The sequence below is a fragment of the Dasypus novemcinctus genome, chromosome 2, assembly GCF_030445035.2.
Source record: "Dasypus novemcinctus isolate mDasNov1 chromosome 2, mDasNov1.1.hap2, whole genome shotgun sequence".
Taxonomy (NCBI): domain Eukaryota; kingdom Metazoa; phylum Chordata; class Mammalia; order Cingulata; family Dasypodidae; genus Dasypus; species Dasypus novemcinctus.
The window spans coordinates 8,857,406-8,873,131 of record NC_080674.1 but is presented as its reverse complement, the minus strand read 5'-3'; the positions used below and the strand labels follow the sequence as shown (position 1 = coordinate 8,873,131).

Sequence of the window (15,726 nt, the reverse complement as noted above, 5' to 3'; positions counted from 1 at the left end):
GCATTATTTTGTCCCTGGAGCTCTCTGGGACCTTCTTGATTCTTTATAAATGAAGTTCAAGCTCTTCATTCCCATTCTTTCAAGATAGATCATTTGCCTTCCAGTTACCTTCTTTTGGTCTCTCTTCTCCTCAGTCACCTTCTTTGCTCCATTCTTCCCATTTCTGTATTCTATCCTTTTCCAGGATGCCACCAGAGGCTCAAGATGCCTCTCCCAAATGATGTCGTTCAACTTAGCTGTGCTTTTTACTTTTTATCATTGTACTGGTTACTGAAGCCCTCACATTCTCTGGGAATTTTCCTGGTTTGATGGAAAAGCAGTTGAATCTTACCAACATTTACAGTCAAGAGACTATTAAATGCCATTCCCACCCCCATGCCCAATTATTTTCCTGGTTTCTGGCTACTATTTGGCTTTACTTTCTTCTTTAGAAATGCTTTTCCTTTGTTAGTAGAGGGACGCTCTACTGCTGTATAGCTAAGTGGTGTTTTCTGCCCTGCACATCCTAGACTAGTGTCCATTTCTGTGAGTTTCTTAGATTATGAGCACCTGCTATCAGGAAAAGCTCTCTGTACTTCCCTTTGCACTGTGTCTTGCAGGATTAAGCATTTAGTAATAATCATGACATTAAAGGTGACTTAGACCTGCAAATAGGAGCATCTGTCTCTTATTTCTAAAGGTAATTGGTTTGGGGCAAGGAAAGCATGAGAAAATGTTTTGCATTTTAGTCATCTTTGGAAGCTAAGTTTGTGCTTAGTAGACAAGAGTTTAAATTGTCCCTTAAATCACTAAATGGATATCACTATATTTGACTGTATTTAGATTAACCTCTTCTTCCCTATTGGCTAAAATTATAGAATGCCAGGCTGTTTCCTTCTTGTTTTGTTTTCCTCTTCACTTTGCTTCATTTCACTTATAGTATTGAGGATTGAAGGGAAGTTCTCCTAATCATAGGACTAAAGAGAAGCCTTGGGTATTTGACTGAAAATAGGCAATATGGATATACATGTGGACTTATAGATGTATATTTAATCGTGAAAAGATAGGTATAATTTTTGTAAATATAAATGAAGCTCTTTTTTAAATGGTTAGTCTTTTAAATTAATCATTCTAGGTCCCTACAAATAAACTTTAAAATTCGACTAACCTAAGCAGTGTATAACATGGTGTTTCATACCAAAAATCGTACTTTAACTTTCCTTCAACTTAGACCAGTAGAATTACAGGATTTATTTGATTCATGGATGAGAAATGGATCCCAAATAAAGCTGTGCTGACTTTGCATTCGTGACCTACTTTATCATTTAATGTTTATGTTTAGAAGATAAATGCCCTACCTGGGTGTTTTCTATATACTCTCATTTTTGGGTGTCTATTTGAAAGGGTTTTGTTTGTTTTTCCTTTAATTGGCTGCACAGGAAGAGCCATCCTGCATTGTGAGTTTAGCACTTTCTTCACTGTCTGCCCCACATCCCATTGTCTGTGTGCACACGGCATGGCCGACGCCACATCTGCCTCCTCTCGGTGCGAGCGCCCAGATTACCAAAAGCCCTCCTCGCGGAGCATGCCCATGCGTTCCACATCTGGCGAAGGGACGGAGAGTGGAAAGATTGGTGGCCTCAAGTTGCACTAAACAGTTTCCTTTTCCTCTTGGTTTCCCCATTGCAGATACTGCAATGAGCATTTGCTGTGCCCCCCACACATGTTCTGGACAGGCTGGGGCCCATGGGAACGGTGCACAGCCCAGTGCGGGGGCGGCATTCAAGCTCGCCGCAGGACCTGCGAGAACGGGCCGGACTGCGCCGGCTGTAACATGGTGAGTGGTCTCCTCCTTGCCCCCAGCCCATGGACCAGAGCTGTGAGTCCAGGGTCAGCACGCACTAAATGCTTCTACACACCAGGTGCTCTGCCCACAGTAAAAGCTCTGCAGATGTTGGGTGTTCTGCACACACTAGATGCTCTGCATACGGCAGAGTCTCTGCCTACACTAGATGCTCTGCAAACGCAATATCTGCAGGACTAGATGCTCTCTGGACACTAGGTGCTCTTCACACAATTGAAATGCATGATGCTTTGCAGATAGGAGATGCTGTGTCATGTGAGTTTTCTGGTTAATGTGTATATTTAAGAAAATACTGAAAGGATAGAGTAGCCTGGAGCCTTCTTGCACTAAATATTTGCATACAGGTGGCCTGTTCCGAAATTTCTGTTATGATTACTGAGACAGAAAAAGTTAAGACTACTTAATTCTGTTGGGGATATTTGCTTGGAATATTGAAGAAGGTCTCCATGCTTGGGTCAAGCTCAGGTACAGAACATTGGACAAACTGTGTACACTCTGACGATTGAGAAACTCTGTGGAGCCATTGTTGCAACAAGTTGGTGCCAATTTAGAGGGAATAAAAGATAACCTATGGTTTGGTTTTTCTTCTGCATTAGTAGGTCCTATTTTGCTTAACTCTGAATCATCATATAAAATTCCACTTCTGCAAGCACTTTTCCAAAGGCCCATAATTGCTTTTCCTGCTTTATGTCTAGGAATGAACTGGGAATTTCAAGCCTGTAGGAATTTGAAAACATTCCCTTCCTTCGGATGGCAGAGAGACAGTGGTGAATGTTCAGGTGGCAAAGTTCTCACGAGAAGGTCTGGCTTGCCATCCATCTCATTGGTCTTTCTGTTATTCTTTGTAGCACTTTCATTCCTTGGCTGTGAGACTGAGTGATGTTTTTAGGCTGCAGTAAAACCTGTTTGTGAGATACAAAACTCACTCACCCCAGAGAGACTTGGGAAATTCAGACAGAGGAAGAGAGTTATGAGGTGGTTTGTCAGCTATCACCCTCAGCCCAAGGAGGTTTTTGTTACTGGGGTTTGCAATTAATTTTCTTCCCCTTTACACTGGCTAAGATATTGTAGTAGCTATAATAGAATCTACTGCTGATTACAGAGATGTCTTCCCAGGTCAGCCTTAACTAACTTCGGACCAAGAAAAATCTTCGTGTATAGTTTATGATGATACATTTTTTGATATTACAGATGCTCACATTTAACATATTTTTACATGGTAAGGGGAAGCCTGTAAACATTCTTATCTTCTCAAAAAGCTATTGAAATGTGGTCAGTGTACTTTTTCCTGAAGTACGTGGTTTCCTGTGTCTCTTTTCTGGATGCCTGAGAAGTGGGGTGTGCAGCCCTGTGTCAAGGTTGGTATCAACTATTGGAAAACACGGGGTAGGGAGGACCCCGAGCATAAGTCAACTTCAGTAATTACATTTAAGGCAGTTTTACGATAGAAAAATTGTTTTAAGGAAAGAGTGTAGCATATCTCCTGTGTAGTCATTGGTGTGTGTGCCTGAAACATCTGATTGTGAATGTAAAAATTGAAGGTCTTCCTAAAAATGTTAGCACAATTATTCATTTACTTATGTCCACATTTATAGAATTATCGTTTATAAAATAAATGCCACACCCGTTTTCAAATCCAGGAAAATACCTAGCATGTTTTCAGTGAGATTAATGAATGGCACAATTCCTAGGTATTTCAGTTTTTGTTGCCACCAAAGTTAATCTTCTGGAAGTGTGCTTCCACAATGGGCTTATTGGTGTGCAGTGAAGCAATCTATCTCTCTATGGTAGAAGCACAACATTTATTTTTTTCTCCTGTGGCTTCTCCTTTATTTCAGTGTCTGAGCAGAAATCCTGGCTCAGGCCAAATGAAGAATGGAAGTAGAATGAAGGATGGACTTGGTTTCTTTGGGTTAGACTATATATCATATCAATTAAATTTATTTGAAAACAGCAGTTACTGATAACACCACTTGATTGATCTTCCTATTCTAGCTGCTGTTTAGAAATCTCCAGTCATAGAATGTATTTGCTTTTGAAGACAGTCTCTTACCAAGATACCCACACTAAGTATGGGTAATTTATGTGGACTCCTCGATTGGCTCCTCCATTTGCCCACACCTCACAGGAGGGCAAATGATAGTATGCTGTTGAACTGTCATTAACACAGTAAAGGGCATGTGTGTGGAAAGTGTAAGCAACTGAGTTTCCTGGGCATCGCAGAAGCTGGTAGTAAAAGTTAAGAGTTGACAATCTTCAGTAGGTCAAGCATGTTGAAAGGACTTCAGACTCTACTCTTGTTCTCCCATTTTAAGATGGAAATTTTGCAGAAAGATCTTCCAAGGTTCCCCTCTGAGATTCCTACATCCTCGTCTTTAAATAAACCACCAGGTCTTTATTTTGAGCTCAGTAAAAGAGATTCTGCTCAGTAGAGGGCCCTTCGGTGAGAGCTGTTCTTTCTCTCAGTGAAATGGACTCTTCAAGTTCCAGGGGGCAGTTTGGGGGACGAGGAGTGTCCGAGTTACTTTGGGGAACTGATGAGCAGAGTCAGAGGAGGACCTGGTTCTTGTGTCACCAGTAATGGTGTGACCTTGAGACCCGCCCATGGATGGTAATGTCAGGTGGTGACGGTAACAATGAATTGTTAGATCCCATCCTCCAAATCCTAACTTACTGTGTAATGTCAAGTGGAATATTGAAATTAAATTATAATTTAAAAGCCTGGGGTTATTATTTAGGCATGTCATGACTAGCAAAAATCCTGTGTTATATAATAAAAATAGTTAACTTTTCTTGAGTTCCTACTACATGCCATGGACTGTACTAAGAGCAATTAAAATATAAGATGTTATTCTCACTTTACTCCTGCTGAGCAGGTCTCATTATTACCTCCAATGGGAGGCAGGGAGACTCGAGGCGAAACAGATCCACCAGTTTGCCCTGGTGCTGGTGGCTAACTGGGTTCCATTGAGAACTGGTCGTCTGGCACTGGGGACTTAATGACACATCTCCATGTGCATAACTGTTTTGCTCTATGTTAAGTAATTATAAAACCATCCATTTCTTTGCTCTTATTTAGTTCCAAGTGTGTCTTCAAAGAAACAGAAGCTATTGTCTTTCCTTAAAACTTCTCTCATTCATTAACATCTTGATTTTCATAGTTTTGTGATCCTATTCTTTCTCAACTAAATAGCAGAGGAATATTAAGGGATTATCTTGTGTGTAGAAATTAATTGAAGATAAACTCAGATCACAAACCGTAATTCTTTATTTGGTTGAAAAGTACAACACACAAATGGAAGAAAAATGTAGGATGCTATAGTGTAGATAGAAATAGAATTGCTTCTTAGATCCATGCAACTCAGAATTTTCTCAGGGGATTAGCAAATGTATTAAAGACTAGAGCTAAATGGGCATTAGATGCAGTAAAGTTATTTCCAAACTAGAAACAGACTCGGTATCGCCAGCACTGTATGCCTTCCTGAAATATCACACAAAGTGTGAAATAGTTGACCAAGCACTATGACTAAAGATATAAACAAAGAGCTTAGGGTAGACATTTATTTCCCAGATCCAGAAGAACAGGATCACAGAAGGCTCAGAGAGATCAAGAAGAAAGAGATTTGAAGCAATACACAAAGTCAAAGGGAATCTGCAGAAGTTAATTGAAGTTGATATGAGAAGCTAAAATTTGTTTTCTATCAAGTCATGATACTCTATGGATAAGTTTAGGGGCAAGTAAAACCTGGCAATTGAGAGTCTAACTAGATCATTGAAATACAAAAATAATGACAATGACAAAATATCTCCTCTTTGTGTTGTTCATTGAGGTTTGCAGAATGCTTTGGGAAATAGTAACTCAGGAAATCTTGATTTTCCAAAGGAGTCATAGAGGTCCAGGGGAACCTAGTTATGCATCTGAAGCTCCATAGCCGCCAGAGCAAAATCTTGGCCCAGCAGTTTTCAGGCCAAGGTTCTTAAAAGATCAAGGATGCTGTGGGCTCTTCAGAAACTCAAGAATTGCGAGATGAGCCAGCTAGGACTAAAAACTCATACCCACAAAACCACATAGAATATAAAGCTCAAACAGACACGTTTTGCACTGAAAAGTCTTGGCTGTGTTTGACTCAGACCAGTAGTACATGAGGTAGGTCGGTTTTAAAGGACCTCATTAGAATAAAAACATTTTTAGGTTCACTTGTTTTTTCTTCATTTTTTTAAAATGTAGAGGCTGCATTCAGTCTCATTCCTTAATGTTATTGCTCTTTTATGGAATTTGAGCTTGGAGTCAAAATTCAGCTTTTTCCTACAAGTTCCTTGCACCTTTTTTTTTTTTTTTGTACTTGCAAAAATAGAGAGCAATTATAACTTAAATTGGTGATATTTTAAAGGATACTGAGACAAGTTTGACTTTAAAGAAATGTTTTGGATCCTGAATTCTGAGCATGATAATATTTTAATAATTTTGAGTAATCAATTGGTATAAAAATATATTTTGATATTTTAAGGTGCTTCCCAAAGTTTTAATAGATGATTTTTAGAGACCCTTCAGAAAACATTCTTGCAAATGGAATATTTAATTGGAAATGCATTAAGCTCTCTCAGAGTGCAGTAACAGTTTCCAGAGCTGTCACTCGTTATGGCGAGGAGGAGACCCCTGTGTCATGGCACAGGCGGGTCTCTCGTGAGGCATCCTGCCAGGAAGGAGGTAAGGGCGGGAAGTGGGCAGCAAGCGCCTTTCAGGCTCAGGTGAAAACTCCTTTGAGAGCTTTATAAACTCATACACTATATTAGCAAACTGTTTTACATACACATGTATATACATATATAGTGTGCTTTCTCATTATTTCAACCTTAGAAGGCACGTGTGCTGACATTATGTTTGTGAATCTCAAGTTTATTGTAACATTACTGAAGGTTTAAGAGTTGGGATGCTATATCAAACACACTCTGTGAGTGTTTTTTCTAAAGTATTTTGAGTAATATAAAACATTGCAAGCACCATGCACACATATTCCTGCACTTATCACTTCCATACTAAAGTAATTTTTAATTTGTCCATGGATCATTCAAACCTCCGTTTGTGTGCCCTTATCTTAATTTAAGTGCTTATGGTAGTTTTGTTTTTCTTCTCTGCATTTATTGATAAAGCTTGGGTTTATAGAGTTGTGTGACTCTGGGGATGTTACTGGTCTCTCTGTGCTTCTATTTATTAATTTGGACACTGGGAGAAATATTAGCATCTACCTCATTTGGGTTTTTAGCATTCTGTAAGTGTATTCCATGTAAGGTACTTAGCACCATGTCCTTTATAGCAATGAATATGCTGTCTGCTATTTAAATATTTTCATTTTTAATAAACTGGTTTGAAACTGTGATGGGTTAATATTCAACCCTTAAACAAGGGTGATTAAAAGATACTTGGTCCTTGCTTACTTCTTTGGAAAGAGTCCACGGTTGTGAAGCTTAAATCAAAATGTTCTGTGTACACTTAGATGTCCTATGTTCATCTAGGTTCATTCTTTAGATTATTCTTATTTATTGGTGCTGCTGTTGACAGAATATCTTTAATAATGATTTTCAACTAACAAGCATGGGGGAAGTTGTAGGAATAGTTTAAAGAATGCAAATACAACTAGAGGATTTGAAAATGAGTTAGATTACATTATTATGGTCATTTGGTTTGGCTTATGACCAACAGTTCTTCCTTTGGAGGAGTAACATAAATGTTTAATTATTTCAACAGTATGTTTTACTTTGTGTTTGGTTAAGATTTGCATTTCCCATATTTTTATTATTTTCATCTGAGTGTTTCCAATGGTATTATTGAACATGTGTAATTTCAGTTGTTGAAACAGTTCACATACATAATAATTTTCAAAGGAACTTGTGATTAACTAAAGAGGGAAGCAACAGATGTTGGAACTTGAAAAAAAAATGATTTTAAAACATGGAATATTTTTCACAGATGCCAAGGTTTGTTTCAAGTGCTATTTCTTTATTCCAAATATGATCCTAATATTTTCTAAGAATTAGGGCCTAACTTAGAATGCGTCTGTGTGAATGCAGCAAAGAATACAAGCAGGTGCTGCGATGTTTAATTTTTTTCACTAATATTTCCAAATAGAAAAACAAGATTGCATTTAGAAGCCTTCAAAACTTGCTAGTAAAGAAAAAGAATGCCTAATTGCTTTGTTCTGTAGTCAAAGCATGACAATATCTGAGAGTCTTAGGACAATTGTCTCTTCATTTCACTTGGCATATATTTTTCAGGATCTATTGGACTTACAGAACCACATGAGGTTCTGGTTTGAAGGGAATAGTGGTTCAAGTGACTCTTGAAGACAGAATTGCTGGTAGCTCGTCACATTCTGACAAGACTTCGCTAGCCCTGCGGTGTGAGAGAGTAACGCTCGCACTCTGTTATTTGGCACCTTCCTGCTGTCGTGATGTGAAACATTTCCCCCATCTGTTCCAGACTAGCCAAATCCCATGAAATTGCCCAGTTTGCGACTATACAAAAGTAGTCATTAAAGGAACTCTAGTGTCACCATGTGGGAGAAAGAAATTACAATTGCAGGGGCAGGAAGAAGGAAGCTGTAGAATCTCCTTTATAAAACTATGCGGGCTCTGCACTGAAACCAGAGGACATGAAACATAAGCTTCTCAAGTTAAAAAGAGAGAGGAGATGGCAGAGGCAAACAGATGGAATCCAGACATCAAAAGGAGCCCTCTGATGTTCACCAGGCCGTTTTCATTAGGAAGCTTGTTTATATGATGTCTTTCCCTTATCTTCTTGCAAATACTGATAGCTTTCTGTGATATACCCTTGACATCTGAAAATGAAGGGGAGGGACAGAACTCTGCAGATGACACACATCTCCCTTGATAATTAATTTCTCTAATGCTTGGTGTGATCTTAAATGACACTGTACATTTTTAAATAGTTTCACATATGAAAGAATGGGAAACTTACAGTGACTTCAATCCCTGATTCATGTCTCCTGGACTCTGCACCATTTTCAGGTCTTCCCATCTGTGTCTCTAATCAAGCAAGAATGCCGAACAGCTACCTACTGTGTGTCAAGAATGGTGTCAGGTGCTATGGAAGATATGCAGGGGCCCCAATAAAATTCCTGACCTCAAGAGCTTACTTTCCAACTTAAGTGAAAAGGTATCAAACATATCATTCAAAAGGCTAGAATATAAGGCAGAAGTCAAGAACGCCAGTGGGACAATTAAGAGAAAACTCTGAGCCTAGAGGAAGGGGACGTTATTTCTGGCCAGAAGGGTCAAGAGTCCCTACGATTTGCCAAGTTGAGTTGGAGCTGGGACTGCCCATGAAAGGAACATGAGTAAAGGCGTGTCCATGGAGGATGGGAGGGGGCAGGATATGGCAGAAACCCTAAAGAGCATTATTTGCGTGGCTCCAGGATGAATAGAGGAAGTAATGAGACATGGTTCTGGAAATCTGAAAGATCTTGAGTGCCAGGCCAATGGGTAAGATGTGATTTAGGTCTCTAACTTGCTCTTGCAGTTACAGAATCGAAGCTGTACTCAACCAGGTGTTCCTTGGAATTTGCCCTCAGGTATGGTATCAATATTCCACACGACTTCCTGCTGCTGCTTTCTGTAGCCTTTGCCCATCTGTTTTTTAAGTGCCATGCCAGGTAGCAGCCTCCAGGGAGCTCAGGAATGGCTTCTGGGTAGACAGGTCCTGAGCATCATGTACCTGCGAGGCCAAGTGGACTCATTATGTGGGGAGAAGTAGCTCCAAACACTTTATCAAATCATTCATAAGAGAAGTTCCTATGTATCAAGCTACTGCCCACCATTCTTAGTGTCTGGCTTGGTTTATGTGTAGGTACTTTCTCACTAGAAATTGTATTTTTTTAAAAGTGTAACTTAATATGATTTTGTGTTAGAGTCATTTTCATTTTCAGAGGGTAAGATCTTTAGTTTTATAATTAAACCCATAGAAAACTAAGAGTGCATATATACATATACATAGATATATACTAAAATCAGAAAAAAGCAGACTTCCTTGGTTCAAAACACATTGGGTTATTTTTTATGCTTCACTTGACACCATGAGGAACAGAGAATGGACGCTGCTTAGCCTTGAGATGAACTCTGAGTATGCCACATGGTTGGTCTGTCCAGGATCCTGCACTCTGCTAATCTGGCCATCTACCCTTTCTTCTCTGACATTGGAGCCTTCAGTATCTCCATTGACATTATTCCATCGGCTTTAGGGTTTTCTATTCAGATATCTTGAGCAACGGTCTTGACATTGCCCACTCCCCCCTGTGGTGGTTTGGAACTCTTTGGAGCCCAGAAAATCATGTTCTTTAAAGCTAATCCATTCCTGTGAGTATAAACCTACTGTAGGCAGGTTTTCATGAGATTACTTCAGTTAGAGCATGACCCAGGGTTGGTCTGAATCTTCTTACTGGAGTCCTTTATAAATGTGGAATACAGAGAGAGAAAGCCACAGAAGCCAGGAGCTGAAGCAGTGAAACCTGCAGAGAAGGGAGGTGCCAGCAGACACCACCATGTGCCTTGCCATGTGATAAAGGAGTTCAGGAATGAGGGCAGCCAGTCTTCAGGAAGAAAGCATTGTCTTGATGGTGCCTTGATTTGGACATTTTCATGGTCTCAAAACTGGAAGCAGGTATGCTAATAATTTCCCATTGTTAAAAGCCAACTCATTTCATGGCATATTGCTTTCAGCATCCTAGCAAACTAAAACACTCCCTTGCCCAAATTCTTCTTTTCACATTCTTTCTACCACTTATCTCCTAAGCATGGTGTAGCCAGAACCATCTGGGCTTCTCTGTCAAGCACAGAGCCAGTCTGTTTATCTTCATTCTTGTCCTGTCTTTTTCCCCTTCAAGAAATGAAAGCACCAGCCCAATGCATCTGATGTCCACAGACATGGGCAGGGCCCCCATTCACACTGGCTCCCCCATTCCTGTAAACCCCAACCTGGGTGATAAAAGCTTGGAACTTGTGCATGTTCTTAATAGTATATGGATGCATATACTCAAAACATCCATTAAAATATGTTTTTGAGGAGTAGAGCATCTTTTCATTTTTTTAGTTTAAATTTTGTGGATGGAAAACCACTTGATATAGTTTATTCCGATTCCGATGTTTTGGTTTATAAATTATGTTATTAACAAAAGATAAACCAACAGCTTTTTTTGGTTACTGAGTTCTTTGAAACTTGATGGCATGAGGTGATATATGTACTACGAAATTTAGTTCCTGCAGGAATGAGAAAGACGTTTTGAAATATTAATGAGTTGATCAAGTTACTACTATGATGATTTCTGAGTTTTCCACTGTTTATTCTTTCACCATTTTATATTCACTGAGTTTCTGCTGTGTGCTGGGGATAGCACTACAAACTTTCAACAGAGCTGGGCCCCCTGGCATCATGAAAGAAATTTTACACTGGCTTGAAAGTTTGAACTTTTGCCTACAGAGAAGAGATCCTATTAGTAATATGGGAAGCCATGAGCAATTTGGCCATTTTGGAAGATCCTTCAAGATGCATGAATAGTGGACTAGGGAATAGAGAGACTGGAGATAGAACTGGGTGGTTCAAGAATAGGAGATGGAATCAGCAGAATTAAGGGACTGAAAGTAGAGGAAAGGTGGTTAGAGTGAAGAAGATTTTCTATCTGTTCTTGTTTTCTTTTTGATAATTAGTGTTTCTCAAAGTATTTGTCCATTACATTTAAGTATTTAAATTTATTGGCAGAAAATTATTCAGAACTTAATCTTTTAAATTTTGATGTCTGTAGGTTCTCTATGAATAGCTCCCTGTCCATCTCTAATATTGGTAATTTGTGTTTTCTCTCTCCTCCTTTCTTTTTCTCAGTCAGGCTTGTCAGAAATTTAAACATGTATAAGTTTAATTATTTCAGTGAACCTGGTTGTAGCTTTGTTTATTCTCTTTATCATAACTTTGAATATTTTATGAGTGTATACCTTTATTTGTATTATTTCCCTCTTTCTACTCTGGCTTTGATTTGCTTTTATTTCTCTAGCTTTGTGAGATAAAAAGCTGAAATAATGGATTTTCAGCCTTTCTTCTTATGTGCACAATTCAGGCTATACATTTCCCTCTAAGTGCTGCTTTAGCTATATCCCCCAAGATATAATATGTTTTAACATATGGGTCAGTGGTCCTATGACCATGCATATGGTCAGTAATTAGCTCCAAGGGCCCACAGTCACCAAAGACAGTTGTACACATGACTATAGTTTATTACAGAGAACACATCTATTGTAGGATCAGTCTGTAGAAGTCCACACAGGCTTCTTATGCTCACTCTATCCTTCCAGGAAGGCTCTCACACAGGTGCTTTCTTCTCCAGCAATGAAATGCATCAGCATACACATAAGGAAGCTGTTTGTGACTCAGAAGACAAACTTTGTATTAGAGGCTGATCATGTAGGCACTCTCTGCCAACCACAACTATGCAAATTCAGACTCCCAGATGAAACCAAGTAAACATTGCCCCAGGCAGGAAAAGACACCCGAGCTTTCATGCGCCAGCCAAGGGCCTGCCTTGCAATTGAAAAACAGGTCCTTCGAAGGATCATACCTGGTATGTTGACTCTTTCCTGCACATTTCATTATCATTTAGTTCAAAATGTTTTTGAAGTCTATTATTTCTGCTTTTGATCCATGCTTTACTTACAAGTATTGGGTTTAGTTCTTAGAAGATCTGGATTTTTAAATTATGATGTTTTATTGGTGTATAACCTAATGACATGTGGTCAGAAACTTATTTTGAATTGCTGTAAGTCTTTCAAATTTGTTAAGGGTCACTTATGACTGAACATATGGTCAGTTTTGGCAGGTGTTCCATAAACACTTGAAAAAAATGTGTACTCTCTCGTTGGCTTTAATATTCCATGCATGGCATTTTGTTTTCTTGGTAATTGGGTTGGTCTTTATATTCTTACTTATTTCTTAATTGCTATATTCTTTTAACTATTGAGAGATGTTTACTAATGTCTCCCACTATATGGATTTTTCTATTCCTTCTTTTATTTCTATCACTTCTGGCTTTATATTGTGAAGCTGTATTATTGGGAATATCTAGAATTGGTATTGACTGATCTCCCTGGTGACTTGAACCCTTTATCATTATCAATTATCTCAGTTTATCTTTGTTAATGTTATCTTTTTTTTTCTTAAATGCTTTATTGTATTTTGTTTAATTATACCAACTTTCATTCGTCTTTCCACAGTACCACTTGACCAATTAGTTCAAGCATACAAATTACATTATGTTTTAAATTATTTACCCTTTGCAGGGAAAAAAATTCATGTTGTTTTTCCTCTTTAAAAGAAAGACTATCTAATTTATATATAAATACATATTGTTATACTTAGAAATGTGTGTGGGTATGCATGTAGTTCTTATTGTGAAATAAGCTACTTTCACACAAACATTACCTCAAATATAATTACAGCTTCTCTGTTACCACAATTTATTTACCTCAGTAGGTGCTTCTAATCCTGATATTAAATTTGTCAGTATTCCCCAAAATATGTGTTATAAAAATTGGGCTTAAGATTATTTCAAAAAGCCATGCTTCTTCATACTAATATGAGATGAATTATTTTTTTAAAAAATTACTGAAGCCTCTCCCCAAAACGGAGAAAAGAATGATAATAATTTAAAACCAGGAACAATATATATTTTGTTTGTTATTGTATTCTCAATACCTACAGGTTGTTGAATAGTGAATAAACGAACATAATTAATAAATTTGTAATCATTTTTTTAAGGAGGGTGGCAATTTGGGGAAATATTGTCACCATCTTTTTGAATGAAGTGATTATTCTTGTATATTACATTGTTCTTTACTACTCAGTTCTTTCATTGTGTGTGTGTGTGTTTGTATATATATAAATATATATATAAAATATAGAATGCATCTGTAGAGATTCTTTCAGAGATTCTTCACACCCTAATGGAGCTGCCTTTAGTGACCTTTTTCTTTTTTCCCATAATATTGTTTATGAACATTTCTAGTTCTTATGGCTAAATTATTTCAAATTCTTTTTTACCTTCAAAGAGCTGCTCCAAATGATACTAATTTAGCACTGAAAACCAGCATGCCTGCAGTAATACCGAACAGAGTTCATTAAAATGGATTCTGATATTAGATTAGACTTGACGTGACCTTCCAAGACCTTATCAGTCCTCCCATCAGTAAGACTTGAATGCACATAACTAATGCAGAGCATCTAATTAAAAAGAAAATCTGAATTTAGTGTTTCAAAGTGGCACTGATTCCAATATTTCAGTTTCCCCTTGTAAATAAATTGTTAAATGCAATAGCTCCCAGCCCTTTTCCAACCACTATCTCCCCCCTGCCTGTAGTTTTTGTTCCCTCAACAAACAAGTGTTGTGCCCCCCCTTGTTGGGATGTGGTTGATTGGAATGCAAATGTGGTTAAGTTGTTGTCCTCCACCTTGAGTTGCTCTCACTCTGGCAGAAAAAGAATCCTCATGACCAGGTAACACTGACACCCATTAGAAAGTGTCGTAACTGAAGACAACCTACAGGGGTTCCGACAGTGGAATGTGTACCTAGGACAGATTCTCTGACAAAGCCACAGTCAATATTTGGGCAAATGCCATTTGGGTGCTTTGGTGGTGACTTAGACTTAGGAAGACTGGTGCTTAATGGACCTTTTAAGAACCAGTTTGCTCCAAAGACAGGGGCATATTCGCCAGTGGGCCCTGGAATTGGGCTGAGCCTCTGGTGTTTCACCCAGAGATGGACAAGGGTGAATTGCCCTGGCGCTAAGGCAATATGTGCTCCCCATGTGTCCACTGAGGAACCCACAATGTTTGTACTACAGAAGAGAATTTGCCTGTCCATCTCCAGGACACTTTTGATATTTGCCCCTGTCCTGGGACTCTCCTGGAAACAAATGCATCTCTTAGCCTGCGTCTTGAACTGGAAATGTAAATACTTCCTTGTTATTGAGGTTGACGAAGTGTTTTGTAACCATAATTTCTAAGGCCATTGAAGAGATGTAATTCCATGTGCTACTTTGTGAAGGGATTTAGCAAGGATTTCCTGGGAATCATACAACCTCAGTGGTCCCTGGAGGTCTCCCCTTCTCTTGCGTTGTCTTGTTTGTCATCCACAGCCTCATGAACTCATTATTCTTACACGTCCCTGCTGGCTCACAGCATAGCTAAAGGAGCCTGGCCAAGGAAACCCTCTCCCATCCTGATATCAATTAAGTTTTTAAATTCTGGCATTTCACTTCTACATTTTACCTAATTCTTGGCATAAAAAATGCAATTGATGAAGCGATGATTTTTCCCAGTAGGCACTGTTCCTTATTCTTTAGCATAATTTGCACCTTTCTGTTGATCATTTCCATCTAATATTTGTGTAAGGAAGGCTTCTGTATAGGCATGGCTGTGGAGTTACTCTAAATCCATTGGTTTTGGCCTCATTTGTGAAGAAAGGAATCCAAATTACCTTATAGCAAAAGTACTCAAGGCAGAAAAAAAAGTGCCCATATAAATATTTATATGAGGAAAAGCATTATCAAAGAAAGTTTTGCAAATCTGCTGGCCCTCTATGGACATTTTATTTACATCTCCCTGGAGGACAGATACTTGCTGGGCACAGCTTTAAATTGTAAGTGTGTCCTTGCCACAATAGCAGAGTGAAATCATTGATGCACCTGAGGTTAGGTGTGATGCCAGGTGGTGCCAGGTGATGCCAGGGCCCAGGCAGTCCTTTGGCCTTCTCTCCACTGGAGCCGCAAAGTTTCCAAGGTGACTTTGGGGTGTTTGCAGAAAGTACCATGAGTCTCCAAACTAAGGA

The 15,726-nt window shown here is 38.8% G+C and overlaps 1 protein-coding gene across 2 annotated transcripts in view; it reads left to right on the top strand.

Annotated features, from left to right (window-relative positions):
- Positions 1–15,726, top strand: part of SEMA5A (semaphorin 5A) — a 539,903-nt gene that overhangs the window by 476,431 nt on the left and 47,746 nt on the right. For both annotated transcript variants that reach the window (XM_058306809.2, XM_058306819.1), the window contains one exon: positions 1,669–1,816. In XM_058306809.2, coding sequence (XP_058162792.1) covers positions 1,669–1,816 — 148 coding nt within the window. The remainder of the gene's footprint in view (positions 1–1,668; positions 1,817–15,726) is intronic.